This window comes from Schistocerca americana, chromosome 4, assembly GCF_021461395.2.
Source record: "Schistocerca americana isolate TAMUIC-IGC-003095 chromosome 4, iqSchAmer2.1, whole genome shotgun sequence".
Classification (NCBI taxonomy): domain Eukaryota; kingdom Metazoa; phylum Arthropoda; class Insecta; order Orthoptera; family Acrididae; genus Schistocerca; species Schistocerca americana.
This window is the reverse complement of record NC_060122.1, coordinates 537,806,109-537,823,336: the sequence shown is the minus strand read 5'-3', so window position 1 is coordinate 537,823,336 and position 17,228 is coordinate 537,806,109. Positions and strand designations below refer to the sequence as shown.

The window sequence follows — 17,228 nt, the reverse complement described above, 5'->3', positions numbered from 1 at the left end:
AGAACAAATAGAATTAAAGTAGATCACATATTTTTCTACATGGGTGCAGAGCAGGGAGGAAATTCAGATGTAGGTATTAGTGTCAGTGCACAAGAAAATTAGTGACAGTGTTGCAGATGTAGAGAGCAGCTATTGGAACAGTCAGGTTCATTTTAAAAATAAGCAAACTATATTACACAGAAATAATTATATTCTATGCACAGGTGTACTCTCTCTCTCTGAAGTGGTAGAAGATGTCTGTGAAGAGTTACACAAAGCGTTAAAAAGGAATGAAGGGAGGAAGATTAGAATTAATTGTTCCATTGATGACAGGATCGTTTATTGTGGAGCATGAACTTGCATTGGAGAAGGATGAGGAAGGAAACTGACCATGTGTTTTTTTAAGGAAACGTCACTGTATTTATCTTGAGTGATTTTGGAAAACCATGGAAAACATAATTCTGGAAGGTCCACTCTAAGATTTAAAGCAATGTCCAAAATATGAATCGAGTGATATGGCAACAAATCCTAATGCAATATAATTGGGAATATTTTAATACAAAAGTAGTACAAAATATAAATAATGAATCCTCACAACACCTGAAATGACTCTAGCAATACATTAATAGAGTTTGACAGAAAGAACAACAGTCTTACACTTAGCACACTCATCAAGTAAAAATATAGAAAGTTGCATAGCAAGAACCAAATGAAATTTGTTACATTTAATCAAACAGCAAATAAATTGTACAGGATGTGATTGTCCAAATCACTTTAGAATTTCAAGTGATCATAAACTTTTTAAGCCACAGAATGAAATTATAAAAAGAAAAAAAAATGTTTATCAGGCAGGACATCAGAAATATAGTCTTTATGTGTGTATGTCATATTGTAAGTTTTGTGTGTAAGTAATTCCTACATTTCACCATTTATTTTAATTTTTCTGCCAAAATGCTATCTTTGTTGATGCTAGAGACAAAATATCAGAGAAAACTATTTTTTTATCTGCTGTTGATGACTGTAACAAATGTTTTTGTTTTGTATCAAACAATGGAACATCATGTTCAAAGCAACAGTGTCTTTTTGACACATTTTTGTGACAAACTGGTGAGATTCATGCTTAGAAGGGTATAACACTAGTCCAAGAAATTGTTCATACTGTAGCTAACAGCAGAAGACTTTCAGGGTAAATCTTTTTCGGCTAAAATACTACAGCATGTAAAATCTGTTCATAAGGAAAAAAACAATACAAGGGCAAAGCAAGTAATAAGGAAACAAGATGGCAGCATACTGTGTGTCTGCTTACATGCTTCAAATTACTATACGCCAGTTCAGCTAACATCTGAGCTGCATTTTCTAAGGTTGAATTTTGACCTTTGATTAGTACTCTTGTGCCATTAGCACATATTACTGTTTGAACAGACTTTTAAAGGCATTGTAGGATTACATATGTAGATTAAGAAGAGGAATACATCAACACATGTTATGCTCCCCAAATTCTATTGCTACAATAAATGACTGAAATCATAAAAAAAGTACTTAGTGAAAAAGCACAAAAACAACAAAATATTCTGGTTTTAAATTGGCAAGGTATGGTGTATCACGAGCTTCAGTGTTGAAGTAACTCATTTTCAAACTAAAAAGTGCATATGAACAATGTGCAAGAGACAGCAAGTGAAAAAATGGCAATGTATGTAGATGAAACATCATTTACAGAAAACTGATGAGCAGTTCACAACTAAACTTTATTTGGAGATAGAGCAGGAAAATAAATATTAATAGAGGGACAGAAAAAGGTATTCCACAAAATACAGGCAAATGACATAGCCAACAAGGAAGAATATTATCATTAAATCTGGAGACATAAATCTTAAAAAGCTTTGTGTAGTAGGTAAAGATAGTAAATAAGGTTTTAGAAATTGGTGTTGCATACTTATATGATAAGGAAATCTCATGTAGGTAAAATACATTGATGACCCAAAACAATGTGACCACCACTCACCGCAAAACGGAATGTCACTTGATGGTGTTGCAAGTACATGACATGGTAAGGAAAGTACATAAGGAGAGCATACATGAATGGGGCATCATTCTAACAACACCGCGGGCTGCAAATGGGAAATCCACTTACATAAGGAAGTTTGACAAAGGATCATGGCTATGATCTGGCATCTGGGCACAAGCTTCTTGGAAATGGCAAAGCTGTTCACATACTGCTGTTGTGAGTATCTATGGAAAGTGTTTGAAGGATAGTGAATCCCTGAGTAGATGACAAGGTTTTGAATGTTTACACTTCATCACAGAACATGGAGGTTGGAGGCTTGCCTGCTCTTGAAAGTAGGATAGGCAGTAATTGGTGGCAGGTCTGATGATAGAGTACAATGTTGGTGCAGGCACAAGTGTTTCAGAGAGCATTGTTCAATGCACTTAACTGATCATGGGGCTCTGCAATAGACAAATCCAATGTGTCCCCATGTTTACCTTACAATATCATGAATTGTGATTGCAGTGGGCATAAGATATTCAAGATTTGACTGTGGGTCAATGGAAACATGTTGTTTGGTTGGGTGAATCATGTTTTTCATGTTGATGGTCCTGTCCAGATATGCTATCATCCAGGTGAAGGCTGCTTTAAAAATGCTTGGCACCATGGGAACAGGTCAGTAAAAGCATTATTACACTACTGGAGGCATACAGCTGGGCTTACACGGACTTGTGATTGTAATCAAATATACCATGACAACGTGGACTTCGTGAACATTTTACGGAGAACCTGTGCCCTTCATGCTTGATGTCTTCCCTGATATGATGGTATCTTCCAGCAGTCTGTATCATAAAGCCAGAATTATCCTACAGAGATTTGAGGTGCATGATGGAGAATAGTATAGCATTGTATCATATCTTTCTGTTTGCTAGATTTCACTACCCACTTATTAATATTATTTACTGTTTTATATATTATGGGTACTTGCCACATTTGTATATCTACATGTGTTTATTTGTTATGTATATATACCAGATGAAACCTATATCATGTATATGATCAGTGATTGAAGTATAAATATGAAAATGAATTTCCCACAGTTGTAATAATAAAGTAATTTATTGAGGAATTATATAATAAAATATGCTTCTTATTTCTTTTTTATTTGCAAGTTTTCTAAATATATGTGCAAGCACTGTGTCAAATGTTCACAGCAGAATACAGATCTCAGCTCTGAGTATTACATGATGAAGCACAGTCTTCATGGAAACTGCTTTGTCACCTGTATTATAATAATACAAATCACAGTTTAAATCTGAATTTTATTATTTGTTACAAATACCATCAAGAGCAGGTAGGTGCTCTAGGAAATTAATGTAAGAATTCCATTGTTCTGTAAAGTATATCTGCAAGATAATTGCAAATTTTTAAATCTCTGATGTTGGCTTCTGGCAAGAGAAGGAGGAGGATAAAAAAGTGCTTTTGCTCTAAAAGATTTAGAGAAAAGAGGTGTAACACAAGAACACAACAAATACAGAGTCCAGTATGTAAGTGATGGAGACAGAGTCAAATACAAGATAAAATTATTTAAAGCAAAGTAAATGCATTGGTTGTTTCAAACATGAGGACAGTTTACTATATATGATACAGTAATAGGTACAAGCAAATGGTATATCAAAAGTATATTCATGCACTATGAAGAAATGAAGAAGAACAAAGAAATTTAGCTTAAACAATGTATAAAACTGAGAAGAGTACAGACTGCTTAAAAACAAATAACATAACACTCTGAAATAATTTTTATCATTTCAGCATTGTCTTATATCTTCTTTTGTTTTCAAAGTTTTTCAGTTTTTGTTAATATAAATGTTAATTATCACAGTGTACCATATGCTTTATGTTTTATTGGTTAGAAAATTATTTCTTCCAAGTATGCAATTGCTTGATGAAAGCATTATTGTTTGCAGAACATAGCCCTACATATGAAAATATGCTATAAACTTAATTTCAATCTCATAAATTGTGGTGTAATATTGCTAAGGACTCACCCTCCTCAGAAGCTGAACTGCCTGTAATCATCCTTCAGAAAAGCTATGACAGGGTTTATCTCTAGTGACCTCTGATTTCGTAATAAACTTTGGGTCAAATGATAATTTATGTGAATGTGTTGATCGTGTCCTAACTGCTTCTGACAAAGACTGTAAATATTTCAATGAAGTATGAGCAGTTAGCTGCATAGTGTATTTCTTATATAACTAACATGAAATTATAAAATTTTGACATATGAACAAATTTTAATTTACTTTTCATGCATTTTTTTCTCCACTGGAATCTCTCAGAGTGTTTAGAATAGATTGTGTGGGGTGCATCATAAAGCTTTATAATGGGAAATTTTGTGTGGTATAATACATATGCTCTGGATACATGAGTGGAAAAATTGTTATTTTAAATTTCTTGGATGCATGCCTTCAGTAAATACAACATTTATTTATAATAATTATAAGATCCAATATGTGAAAACTGTCAGTTCAAGCTTTTCTTCAGATTAATGAACACTCAACATAAAAAGATTTGGGGTGGACTATGGCAGTAGCAGAAACTGTGTTAATAATTAGCTGATGTTAAGCCTGATTAAACTTTTTGTGGTTTTTCAGGCTACATCTAACAGAGTAACATAAGCAGGAGAGCTGGTAATTAGAAATATGAAGCAGATAACATGGAATTTTTTACTTATAAGGTTTCTAAATTTTTTTCCGTGTATCAGATGGAAGCTTAACGAAGGTCTTTGCACCAAAATACCGACACCTATTCTGAACCTTAGAAATGGGGGCAAAGTCTACATGGAAATTGTAGTACCCTAAAAAATGCAAAATAAACCAACAATCTTTTCTTTAGCTCAGCACAATGACAGAATACTTTAAAACATAACATGCAGAACTGAGGGTCCTAATTACTTTATCTATGTGTTGACCCCACTGTACCTTGTTGTTTAGTTGAACTTGAAGAAATTTGGTTAGACGTGATTATCTAAAGCATGAAAAAGTTCTTCTCATCCAGGCAAAAGGTGCTACAAGAAAATAAAAGGTATCAAAAAACAGTTTCATTACTGTTTTATTTTTAAAAAATAGAAACTATCATGAAAAACAGACTTATGGATTAGTTAAATAAATAACAACTTCTGTACACAGAGCAGTTTGGTTTCACATCTGGAAAGGGAACAGAAGATTCTGTAGCAAAATTTAGAAAAGTTATTTGGAAGCCCTGACTAAGGAAGAACATGTAACAGACAGACTTCAGTAACGTATTTGCAAAATAATTAATTATGAATTATTGCTATGTAAACTTGAAGCACTGGGAATAAGGGAATTATCAGGAAATGGTTTAAGTCTTACTTAGCAGAGTACAGAGGACAGAAATCTCCCAAATTTTAAGTGGCTCAAAACATATGGTGAAACATCCTTCATGTCCTGAATTTTTGGGTAGTGAAGTCTTAATTACGTAAATGACTTCCAAGCACAACTGACACATCGTGAAACAGTGTTATTTACAGATGAAAGCAGTATAATAATTACAAATAGGACAACAGAAAAGATAGGAGCAAAAGCTGAAAAGGTACTTACAGCAGTCATCAGCTGGTCAATAACAATTAACTCTTAATTTAAAAAAGACTAGTAACATGAACTACAATACAAGCAAAAAAAAAAAAAACTAATACAATTCAATTCAATCTCTTTATTCATCTGTTAACAATATACATTGTATGGATGTAGTCAATTACAATATAGTTTCTTATATTTAATTTGTTTCAAAAACTTGGATAATAAATACAAATATTTTATATCAGTATATATAAATAATATTACTTTTCCATATTCAGATATTCTTCAATGTTTGTAAAAACTATGTATTAGCAAAAATTGTTTAAGATCTACATTGAATTTATGAAATTCTTTAATTTTATTTATTGTAATAGGCAATGCACTAAAAAGTATTTTGGGCTGGTAGTTTACACTTTTTTGGTAGAGTGCTCCTTTGTGGGTGTCTCTGTGAGAATCATCCCTGTTTCTTTGTTTCATGGTTATGATCCTGAATATTTAATGTTGAAAATTCCTGATGAGTTTTCAGAAAGCATGCACATTCATAGATGTATAAGCTAGGAAGAGTCACTATTTTATATTCTTTAAATATTTCCCTGCATGACACTCTGCAGGGAACCTCTTCCATTATTCTAACAGCACTTTTTTGAAGTTTGAAAGCTTGTTTTGCCTTATCTGTATTTCCCCAGAAGACCATACCATATCTAAGCAAACTGTTCATATAAGCATAATAGGCACACAGCAATGATTCAGTGTTGCAACATTCCCAAAGCATTCTTAGCACAGAGCAGCATTTACTTAATTTTTTACTCACAACTTCTAGATGCTTTTCCCAACTCAAGTGCTCATCCACTCATATACCTTGGAATTTTGTGCATGGAGCTTGTGCAATAACAATATACATTGTATGGATGTAGTCAATTACAATATAGTTTCTTATATTTAATTTTTACTCTTCTTACTTAAAGTGCATAATGAGATTATACAGGGTGTTACAAAAAGGTACGGCCAAAGTTTCAGGAAACATTCCTCACACACAAATAAAGAAAAGATGTTATGTGGACATGTGACCTGAAACGCTTGGTTTCCATGTTAGAGCTCATTTTAGTTTCGTCAGTATGTACTGTACTTCCTCGATTCACCACCAGTTGGCCCAATTGAAGGAAGGTAATGTTGATTTCGGTGCTTGTGTTGACATGCGACTCATTGCTCTACAGTACTAGCATCAAGCACATCAGTACGTAGCATCAACAGGTTAGTGTTCATCACGAACGTGGTTTTGCAGTCAGTGCAATATTTACAAATGCGGAGTTGGCAGATGCCCATTTGATGTATGGATTAGCATGGGGCAATAGCCGTGGCACGGTACGTTTGTATCGAGACAGATTTCCAGAACGAAGCTGTCCCGACAGGAAGACATTTGAAGCAGTTGATCGGCGTCTTAGGGAGCACGGAACATTCCAGCCTATGACTCGCGACTGGGGAAGACCTAGAGCGACGAGGACACCTGCAATTCTTCGTGCAGTTGGCGATAACCCTAATGTCAGCATCAGAGAAGTTGCTTCTGTACAAGGTAACGTTGACCACGTCACTGTATGGAGAGTGCTACGGGAGAACCAGTTGTTTCCGTACCATGTACAGCGTGTGCAGGCACTATCAGCAGCTGATTACCCTCCACGGGTACACTTCTGTGAATGGTTCATCCAACAATGTATCAATCCTCATTTCAGTGCAAATGTTCTCTTTACGAATGAGGCTTCGTTCCAACGTGATCAAATTGTAAATTTTCACAATCAACATGTGTGGGTTGACGAGAATCTGCACGCAACTGTGCAATCACGTCATCAACACAGATTTTCTGTGAACGTTTGGGCAGGCATCGTTCGTGATGTCTTGATTGAGCCCCATGTTCTTCCATCTATGCTCAATGGAGCACATTATCATGATTTCATACAGGATACTCTACCTGTGCTGCTAGAACATGTGCCTTTAAAAGTACGACACAACATGTGGTTCATGCACGATGGAGCTCCTGCACATTTCAGTCGAAGTCTTTGTATGCTTCTCAACAACAGATTCGGTGACCGATGGATTGGTAGAGGCGGACCAATTCCATGGCCTCCATGCTCTCCTGACCTCAACCCTCTTGACTTTCATTTATGGGGGAATTTGAAAGCTCTTGTCTACGCAACCCCGGTACCAAATGTAGAGAGTCTTCATGCTCGTATCGTGGACGGCTGTGATACAATACGCCATTCTCCAGGGCTGGATCAGCGCATCAGGGATTCCATGGGACAGAGGGTGGATGCATGTATCCTCGCTAACGGAGGACATTTTGAACATTTCCTGTAACAAAGTGTTTGAAATCATGCTGGTACATTCTGTTGCTGTGTGTTTCCATTCCATGATTAATGTGATTTGAAGAAAAGTAATAAAATGAGCTCTAACATGGAAAGTAAGCGTTTCCGGACACATGTCCACATAACATATTTTCTTTCTTTGTGTGTGAGGAATGTTTCCTGAAAGTTTGGCCATACCTTTTTGTAACACCCTGTATAATGGATAACCAGGAAAATAATTAAGTTATGTATGTTGAGCAGTAATTAAAATAGAATGAACACGTTTGGAACAAGATTTAGCACAGCATCTTATGCCCTACAAATATTAACCACAGTGTATAATAGCTTATGATCATGCGTCACACTTTGCAGACAATCATTACAACATAAGTTATGGCACAATGTTCCAGAACGTAAATGCTAAAAATATCAAAACTGTGTTCAAACTGAAAAAACTGACCAAAAGTTACAAAACACAATGTTCAATCCACAGAGTGTACAGAAGACAGAACAACCTTAAGGTACGGCAATCTTTACAAACAAACATGTGCAGATAAGTACAAATTTCAATTTGCAAATTTCCAGATTTAATGTAATGATATTCTCTGATAGCCATAGATATGGCTTGCTGGACTCTTACATAATGATTTTCATGTAAATGCAGCTTTCATTGTAAAACCTGGGGCACTTCTGGCAGAAATCACAAGAAACATTAACGCTGAAAAATCTCTCTAGTTTGCTACAATACACAGTAACTATTTGGGATGCCAATGATGTGTACAAGAATGAATTATTCCAAGCCACTAACAATTTCAAATAAATTCTGAACTCTACTAGGAGAACACCAATAAACACTTCCTTTGTGACTGAAGAAATCATTAAGGCCAATAGACAGTTTGAAAAGATTTGCAAAGCATTCCAGAGCTCACATTTCTTATCTGTAGGTTTCCCTGAGAGAGAACACTTTACACAACATGGTCTACATCTGAATATTAAGGGAAAGATGTTACTATGCAATAAAATCTGAGACGACATAAATTCATTGGACAGATGCAAGGAGAGGACCCTATTACTCTTCCACATCCTGTTTCCCACTCAACAGCACACAGCAGTCATCATCTTCAGAAGCAACAGGACAGCTTACACCACTGACACCAACAACATTATCAACTAAACCACCTGCAGCAGTAAAAACCAACCACCCATCAAGCAAAAGAAGTTTGTCACCACCAGGCTAGTACAAGGATTTTTCATTGAGCAGATTCAGAAGGATGTAGGCTGCAGTACGTTCTGGGAGATGAAGAAGCTTGCACAGGACAGAGTAGCATGGAGAGCTGCATCAAACCAGTCTCATGACTGAAGACCACATCATCATCATCGTCATCATCATCATCATCATCAAGTAAAAACCAGACATTGAGGTGAGAAGTGTGACAGTTTCCAAGAACAATGAATCACTAGTAATTTTTTACCCAATGTTCATGGTACAACTGAATTAGAAGTACTTCTGCTTGATCAGCTAAAGGATATTTCAATGTTATGTGTGAGTGAACATTGGTTATAGCAAAACCAAGCTTATAGTTATAGATTAAGAGGATTTGAAATTGTTTGTAGCTTCTGTAGAAAGACTTTTCTGGGTGGAGTAACATGTGCATATTCTAAGCAAGGAATTGAGTGCAAAGAAACTAAGTTCAGTAACATAAATAACATTGAAAAAGTGTTTGAATATTTTTTTTGCAATCTTAAAGAACCCAAAGTAATCACTGTGTGCATATAATGTTCCCCATCAGGCAACTTCATGGCATTTTTGGACAGCATAGAAAGACTCTTTGGTGAATTAAGAATTTTTTAAAGAAAACATTATTGTAGTTGAAGATTATAATGTGAACTGTAAATTAACCTGTAAAATGTATCTAAACTGAATAAATTGTTATATTCGCATAATTTATCAGCATCTCTCCATGAATACACTACACTTGAAAGACCTCTAAAACTACAACTGATCAAATATTTTTTGAGTTGCAAGCACTTAATCATAATGTAGAAATGATTGAAACTGGAATCTCAGATCACGAAGCAATAAAATTTAGTGTAATAATGTACTTTGCACAAACTCTAGGAAAAGTGAGAAATACTTTTAGAGAAGATGTATAAATGAGGACAACATTAGGATTTTTAATTCTTTGTTAAAAAATTCAAACTGGGATTTGGATAAATATGACACTGCAGATATGAAGTTTGAGTCATTTCTAGCTTGTTATAAACATAACTATGAAATTGCTTTCCCTCTTGTGGAAATTAAAGTAAAAACAAGAACTAACACTTGGATAAAACATGGGTGAGAAAATCTACAGAGCAAATTAAGAAGTTATTTAAATCAGTTAGGCAAAACCAAATGAAGCAACAATTCATACATCAAGTGGTAACTAGATTTTTGAAGAAGTATGCACCAGATATTATAAGAAAGATTACATGCATAACCCCCATTCTAAGCCAGGAAGTTTGAAACACTGGTATACACCATAACTAAACAACTTAAGAATCTTGATGCACCTGTATTATGATAGATCACAACACAATAAAGCAGATAGAGATAAATACAAGATCATAAAAAAGCACTACAGAACTGCAATCAAGACAGTGAAATGCAAGGCCAAGGTTGATACATTCTTAACTCTTCAAATAAATTACAGTGACATGGGAAGTTATCAAAACTGAAATAAATTGTCAAAAGAAAGATTGCAGCATTCCAATTCCTCCTGATACAGTAAATAAATATGAAACTTCCTGGCAGATTAAAACTGTGTGCCGGACTGAGACTCGAACTCGGGACCTTTGCCTTTTGCGGGCAAGTGCCCTACCAACTGAGCTACCGAAGCACGACTCACACCCCGTCCTCACAGCTTTGGAAGTTTCATATCAGCGCACACTCCGCTGCAGAGTGAAAATCTCATTCTGGAAACATCCCCTAGGCTGTGGCTAAGCCATGTCTCCGCAATATCCTTTCTTTCAGGAGCGCTAGTTCTGCAAAGTTTGCAGGAGAGCTTCTGTAAAGTTTGGAAGGTAGGAGACAAGGTACTGGCAGAAGTAAAGCTGTGAGGACGGGGTGTGAGTCATGCTTGGGTAGCTCAGTTGGTAGAGCACTTGCCCGTGAAAGGCAAAGGTCCCGAGTTCGAGTCTCGGTCCGGCACACAGTTTTAATCTGCCAGGAAGTTTCATATCAGCGCACACTCCGCTGCAGAGTGAAAATCTCATTCTGGAGTAAATAAATACTTTGCCAATCCTATACTAGAAACTGACATCAAGGAAGATGTGATCGAGGCTGAAGCACTGCTGCCATCATTACACAATAAACCAACTGAATGTTTTGAATGGAGTCATGTAACTAGCCGACATGTCATCAAAGCAATAGCTAAACTCAGTAATTCCTGAACAGAAGATTACTATGGCTTTTCTGTTCATTATATATATAAATGATCTGTCTTCCATTTTGCCCTGTGACACTGTACTATGTGCAGATGACACCACATTAATAGCTCAAAATACTAACATGGATGTGTTACAGCTGAATGTAGCAATAGCAGTAGATGTGTGTACCTCTTGGTTTCAGGCTAATGCAATTCGCATAAATAATAGCAAAACAGAGAACATTTTATTTAATCTGAACGCTCCAAGAATGAAAATAAATCAGTGAAACTTCTTGTATTCCATATTGATCAAAGTTTAGGCTGGGACATACATACAGATAAGTTATGGTTCAGACTTGTACGTTTGATTTATCAGTTGTGTAAATTGAGAGGCCATGTAAGTGAAATTCTGCTGCTTTATGTATACTTTGCCTTCTTCAGTTCCCTTATGACATATGAAATTTTGCTGTGGAGAAACTCACCTGGATTAAGACTGTATTTAAATGGCAAAAAAGGCCATCATGTGCATTGCAGGGGACACATCATGAGAATCATGTAGACACTACTTCAAGGAAATGAATGTTATGACAGTACATAGTTTATATATTTGTATTTGCCTAGTATACACAAAAGAAAACCTGTTTAATTTTGGCCTTAGGATCTCAACACACCATCATAACACTATACAGAGACATGCAATTGACAAGCCCTATCCCAGACTAGCAAAGATCCACTATAGCTACAAAGATCTTGGTTTCACATGTTTTAACAAACTACCTAAAATGACCATTCAGTGACCGTGGATAAATTCAAAAGTGTAATAACAAAGTGGGTAAAAAGCAAAGCCTTCTATACAGTGAAAGAAGTTGAAGAATGGGTAATAGATGATTTGGAGTTTTGAGATGAGACTATACTAAATTATAATCTGTAATATTTTATGAAGCTACCAGTGTGATATGTTGAATCACTGTGCTACATTGTGTAAGGCAATACAGAGATAAAATTTATCATTATTATATTTGTATACAGATTATTTAGACACAAAGAGACACACAATATTCTGATTCATTGTAGAATACTGTATTTGGTTTGCAAAAAATGATCAGTTTGTGTTACAATGTACTTTTCTGAAGTAGTTGCTTATGTAAAAGCCTCCTTGCAATGTAATTAGTCAAGGATAATTGTAAAATAACTTTATTATACTGTAACTATAAACTTATGATACCAGTAACATGTAAACATGTTCAAAGGTGAATAAACTTCTATGCTATGCTATGCTATGCTATTCTGTTCTATTCAACAGAACCAAGGATAACAAAAAAATGACATCAGTTTGGAATGTGATAAATACAAACTTAGGCAGAAGCAAAACAAAAAACATCAACATTGTTATTAAAAGTGAGGGAAAAACTGTAAATGATCCTTTACATATTGCCTCTGTATTCATTAGTCACTACACAAGTATAGAATTTTATAAAAAACTAAAGTCATATAATAGCTAATCATAACATCTCTATAAATCCCAAAAATATGTTTGTGTATCATGTAACAGTGCCAGAGTGGAGTACGCGATCAGCAAACTAAAAAATAAATTGTTGTGTGGTACAGATGACATTCCAGATAAAGTAATTAAACACAGCAAATATGTTGTTCCTCTGCTTGTTGAAGTAATTGATGTTTCTTTCAGCATTAGCACTCTTCTTAGAGAACTTAAGCTATCAGTAATGAAACCATTATATAAAAACAGTGACCCTTATGATGCAGAAAACTACAGACCGTTTTCAAAGTTGTCTCATTTCTCAAACATTTTTGAAATACTAATGTATGAAGGACTCTCTGCTGTTTTGAACAAAAGTGGAATATTTTTTATGAACAAAACGGGTTTAGAAAAAATGGATTGACTGAAACTGCTAAACTGCTGTACATAATTTCCTAAAACTTGTTCTAATGCCATTGATTGTAATGGAGTAAACTGTGGATTGCTTTTAGATTTATCTGAGGCATTTAATGTTACTGATCATAAAATATTACTTGACGAACTATACTGCTATGGAGTTCATGGCAGTACTCGTACTTATCCGATAGATATTTATTTTATTTACATATTCATCCATCAGGAGACAATAAATATTGTATGGATGTTTTCCAAAAGTACATATAAATTTATGGGAAACAATTTATGGAAAAGAGACATACAAAATTTTACAGTAAGTAGTACATAAAATAATACATACAAAACTTTACAAAAAGATGTACAAATAATAATACTTGGTCATACAAGACACAGCAATACAACTTTTTATAACAGTATTGTAACTGCATAGTGTGTTTGCCCTAAGGCTTTACATTTGTCTTCCGTAAACAGGAACTCTTTAAATTCACTAGATTCAGATTCTTTATTGGTAATTCAGCATTATTACATCCAATAGACTTCACCAGTTCACTTAACCTATTAATTTTGCAAAATACATTTTTACATACTTATAATAGAGCGAAACATTCCACGTGGGAAAAATATATCTAAAAACAAAGATGATGTGACTTACCAAATGAAAGCGCTGGCAGGTTGATAGACACGCGAACAAACACAAACATACACACAAAATTCAAGCTTTCACAACCAATGGTTGCTTCATAAGGAAAGAGGGAAAGAGAGGGAAAGACGAAAGGATGTGGGTTTTAAGGGAGAGGGTAAGGAGTCACTCCAATCCCGGGAGCGGAAAGACTTACCTTAGGGGATGTGCACGTATGTGTGTGTGTGTGTGTGTGTGTGTGTGTGCGAGTGTATACCTGCCCTTTTTTCCCCCTTAGGTAAGTCTTTCCGCTCCCGGGATTGGAATGACTCCTTACCCTCTCCCTTAAAACCCACATCCTTTCGTCTTTCCCTCTCCTTCCCTCTTTCCTGATGAAGCAACTGTTGGTTGCGAAAGCTTGAATTTTGTGTGTATGTTTGTGTTTGTTTGCATGTCTATCAACCTGCCAGCGCTTTTGTTTGGTAAGTCACATCATCTTTGTTTTTAGATATATTTTTACATACTTAGGTTGATATTGGGCATTTCTAAAAATTCTTATAATGAATAGAATGGATTAGTTAACAAGAAGTTATGTACATTTTCTTTAAATAATTTGTCAGGCTTCATTGACGCATTCTTAGATAATGTGTTATATATTTTAATTGCCATATACTTATGACTATTTTTAGTTATAGCTAATTTATTTTGTGGCAACAGCAGAGAAATACTGGTTCTTGTATAGTAGTCATGCCTTTGATTTGTTACACTTAAATTAGGTAGTTCAACAAGTATGTAGTTAACGCTGTCAATAATATTTAAATTAATAACTGTCAAAATTCTATATTTAATGAACAATGGTTTACAATGTGTCCTATTATCTACCTTAGCCATTACTCTTATTGCTTTCTTCTGGATCACCATAATTTCATTTATTTTTCTGCTGTTTCCCCAGAGTATGAACCCATGCCTTAAAACAGATTGAAAAAAGGCTAAGTATGCTGTCCTTACATACTCAAATGTCACACAACACATCAGTCCTTTCAACAAATGTATAACTCTTGATAACCTAACCACAATGTGATCAACATGAGAGTTCCATGTTAGACTGTTGTCAAGTATGATACCTAAAAACTTTGCCTTTTGTTTTTCTATTTTTGTAGTCTTTGATTGACTGAACCACATATTCTGGGGCTTTTCCTTATTTAATAGTAGACCATTTGCATTAAACCATGATGTTGTATTTTCTTTTGCCAATTTCATACCAATTACAAGGTTATCAAATATGTGGTTTACAGATAGAAAAGTTGTATCATCTGCATACATATACATCTTTACACCTATATTTCCTGGTAAGTCATTTATGTGTACAAGGAAGAGAAGTGGTCCCAATTTAGATCCCTGCGGCACTCCATGTTGAGCCTCGAGTGTGTTTGACAGATGACTTCCTGAACTCACCACCTGTTTCCTTTTATTGAGGAATGATTTGATGAGTTTTAAACTTTTATCACATATTCTATAGTACTCAAGTTTAGAGAGCAAAAGTGACTGGACAATACAATCAAATGCTTTGCTCAGATCACGTAACGTTACCTGTGTCTGAGCATGGTCCTCGAATGCTACTAAAATGTCTGTGACTAAGAGCTCTATGGCATGTATAACTGATCTTCCTTTTCTGTAAGCAAACTGAGATGCACTTAACATATCATTTAGTTCTAGGTACTCATACATCTGCTGATATATTATGCCTTCAAAGACTTTTCCTAGTGCTGGAATTAGTGAAATTGGTCTGTAGTTTGCAGGATCTGATTTGATACCCTTCTTAAAGACAGGAGTCACCTTGGATAGTTTGAGAGCATCAGGAAAAACCCCTTCTATGAGACACAGGTTTATAGAATATGTTAATGGTGCTGCAATGTAGTGTATGATTTCTTTCAATAGATTGTTTGACATATTAAACATTTCTGAACTGTATGAATTTTTCATTTCTTTGACTATTTTAAGAACTTCATGTTAGCGTACCTCTTTAAAGCGTTTCAATGATGATCTTACCATATTGTGATTTAGGTTTGCACTCTTAAGATAATCTATATATGTTACATTGGATTTACTGATCAACTTTTTGTTATTAATCAATCAGCATCATCAACTTCAAGTAGGAAAAGCAACAGAAACAAGAAACCTGTGGTACAACAGGATTTTTGGTATCCAGCCATAATGAAAACTCCAAGATAACAGTGTTAAACGAAAGGAGAAATACCACCAGTGCTCACTCCCCTGTTCTGAAGATTATGACTCTAAATGTGCAGTGCCTCAAGAACAAATATTGTGAACTTGAAATAGCAGTAAGTAACACCCAACCTGATGTCTTGTGTATTACAGAACATTGGTGTAAGGAGCAAGAAATTAGTAGTATTCATATTAATCCATTTAAACTGGCAAATAATTATAGTAGGAAAATTACAAAAGGTGGTGGAGTTGGTATTTACCTTAGACAAGAGTTAGAATTTAAAAAGAGATGTGAAGCAGAGAACTTAAGTATTTAAAAGTTTTTTGAAGCAGGTGCTGTCCAGCTATAAGGCCTGATGAAAAAAGTCATAGTCATAACAGTGTATAGGTCACCATGTGGAAACATAGAAGTCTTTTTTGATAAATTAGAATTGTTGCTAAATAATATTTACAAAAAAGAAACTGTGATTATTCTTTGTGGTGATTTCAATATTAATCTTCTAGTTGAAAGTCAACAAAAAAGGCAATTTTTGGACATATTAAAGAGTTTCAACATGTCACCACACATAAACAATTCAACTAGAATAACAAACACCTCCAATAGCCTCATAGATAACATTTTCTCAAATATGTCAGAAACTGACATAGAGGTAACAAACATAGATTTAGGATTGTCTGACCACAATGCTCTCACCATTGAAATCCCTTTAAGGTCAAAGGAAGATAAAGGTGTAAATAATATTTACAAAAGAAACTTCTCTGTGGAGAGCTGTCATCAGTTCATAAGTATCTTAGAAAATGAAAATTGGTTAGATGTTTTGAAACAGTCAAGTACAGATGAGGCATATAGTGTATTTGCATCGATTTATATGATGAACTTTGAGATGTGTTTTCCAAAGAAACTGACCAGAGTCTAGTCTACTGGATACATAAAGTCAAGTTCTTGGATGACTCTTGGAATTAAGAAATCATGTGAAAACATGAAAAAACTGAATTCAGAGTTGAGGGAGTGTACAAATATTGACTTTATAGAATATGTAAAGAGGTATAGGAAAATATACCGCAGAGTAACTGCAAATGCAAAGTTATTAAGTAATAATATGGAAATAAAACAGTCCAGAAGTAAAACTAAAATAGCATGGGAAATTGTGAGAAAAAAAAACGGGGGTACCTACCAAAAACAA

General features: G+C 34.9%; 2 protein-coding genes and 1 non-coding gene across 6 annotated transcripts in view; 1 reads left to right on the top strand and 2 right to left on the bottom strand.

Moving 5' to 3' along the window:
* LOC124612654 (ribose-phosphate pyrophosphokinase 1) overlaps positions 1 to 4,111 on the bottom strand; it is a 74,655-nt gene extending 70,544 nt beyond the window's left edge. For 2 of the 4 annotated variants that reach the window (XR_006979558.1, XM_047140966.1), the window contains exon 1: positions 4,012 to 4,109. Coding sequence is in view for 3 of the 4 variants with exons in the window: in XM_047140966.1 (XP_046996922.1) it covers positions 4,012 to 4,042 (31 nt within the window). In the remaining variant the exon portion in view is untranslated. Of the gene's footprint in view, positions 1 to 4,011 lie in introns of all 4 variants that reach the window. The other 2 variants (XM_047140967.1, XM_047140968.1) reach the window with 2 other exon arrangements.
* A 6,903-nt stretch (positions 4,112 to 11,014) lies between these two features.
* Trnas-uga lies at positions 11,015 to 11,089 on the top strand. Its single transcript has one exon. It is a non-coding gene; the product is annotated as a tRNA-Ser (tRNA).
* Positions 11,090 to 15,208: 4,119 nt separating this feature from the next.
* On the bottom strand, positions 15,209 to 15,801 carry LOC124613601. The gene is made up of 3 exons (XM_047142316.1): positions 15,633 to 15,801; positions 15,409 to 15,584; positions 15,209 to 15,283 (listed from the first exon to the last, which is right to left on the bottom strand). The coding sequence occupies exons 1-3, from the start codon at positions 15,799 to 15,801 to the stop codon at positions 15,209 to 15,211; spliced, it is 420 nt and encodes a 139-aa protein (XP_046998272.1).
* Between the last annotated feature and the right edge of the window lie 1,427 nt (positions 15,802 to 17,228).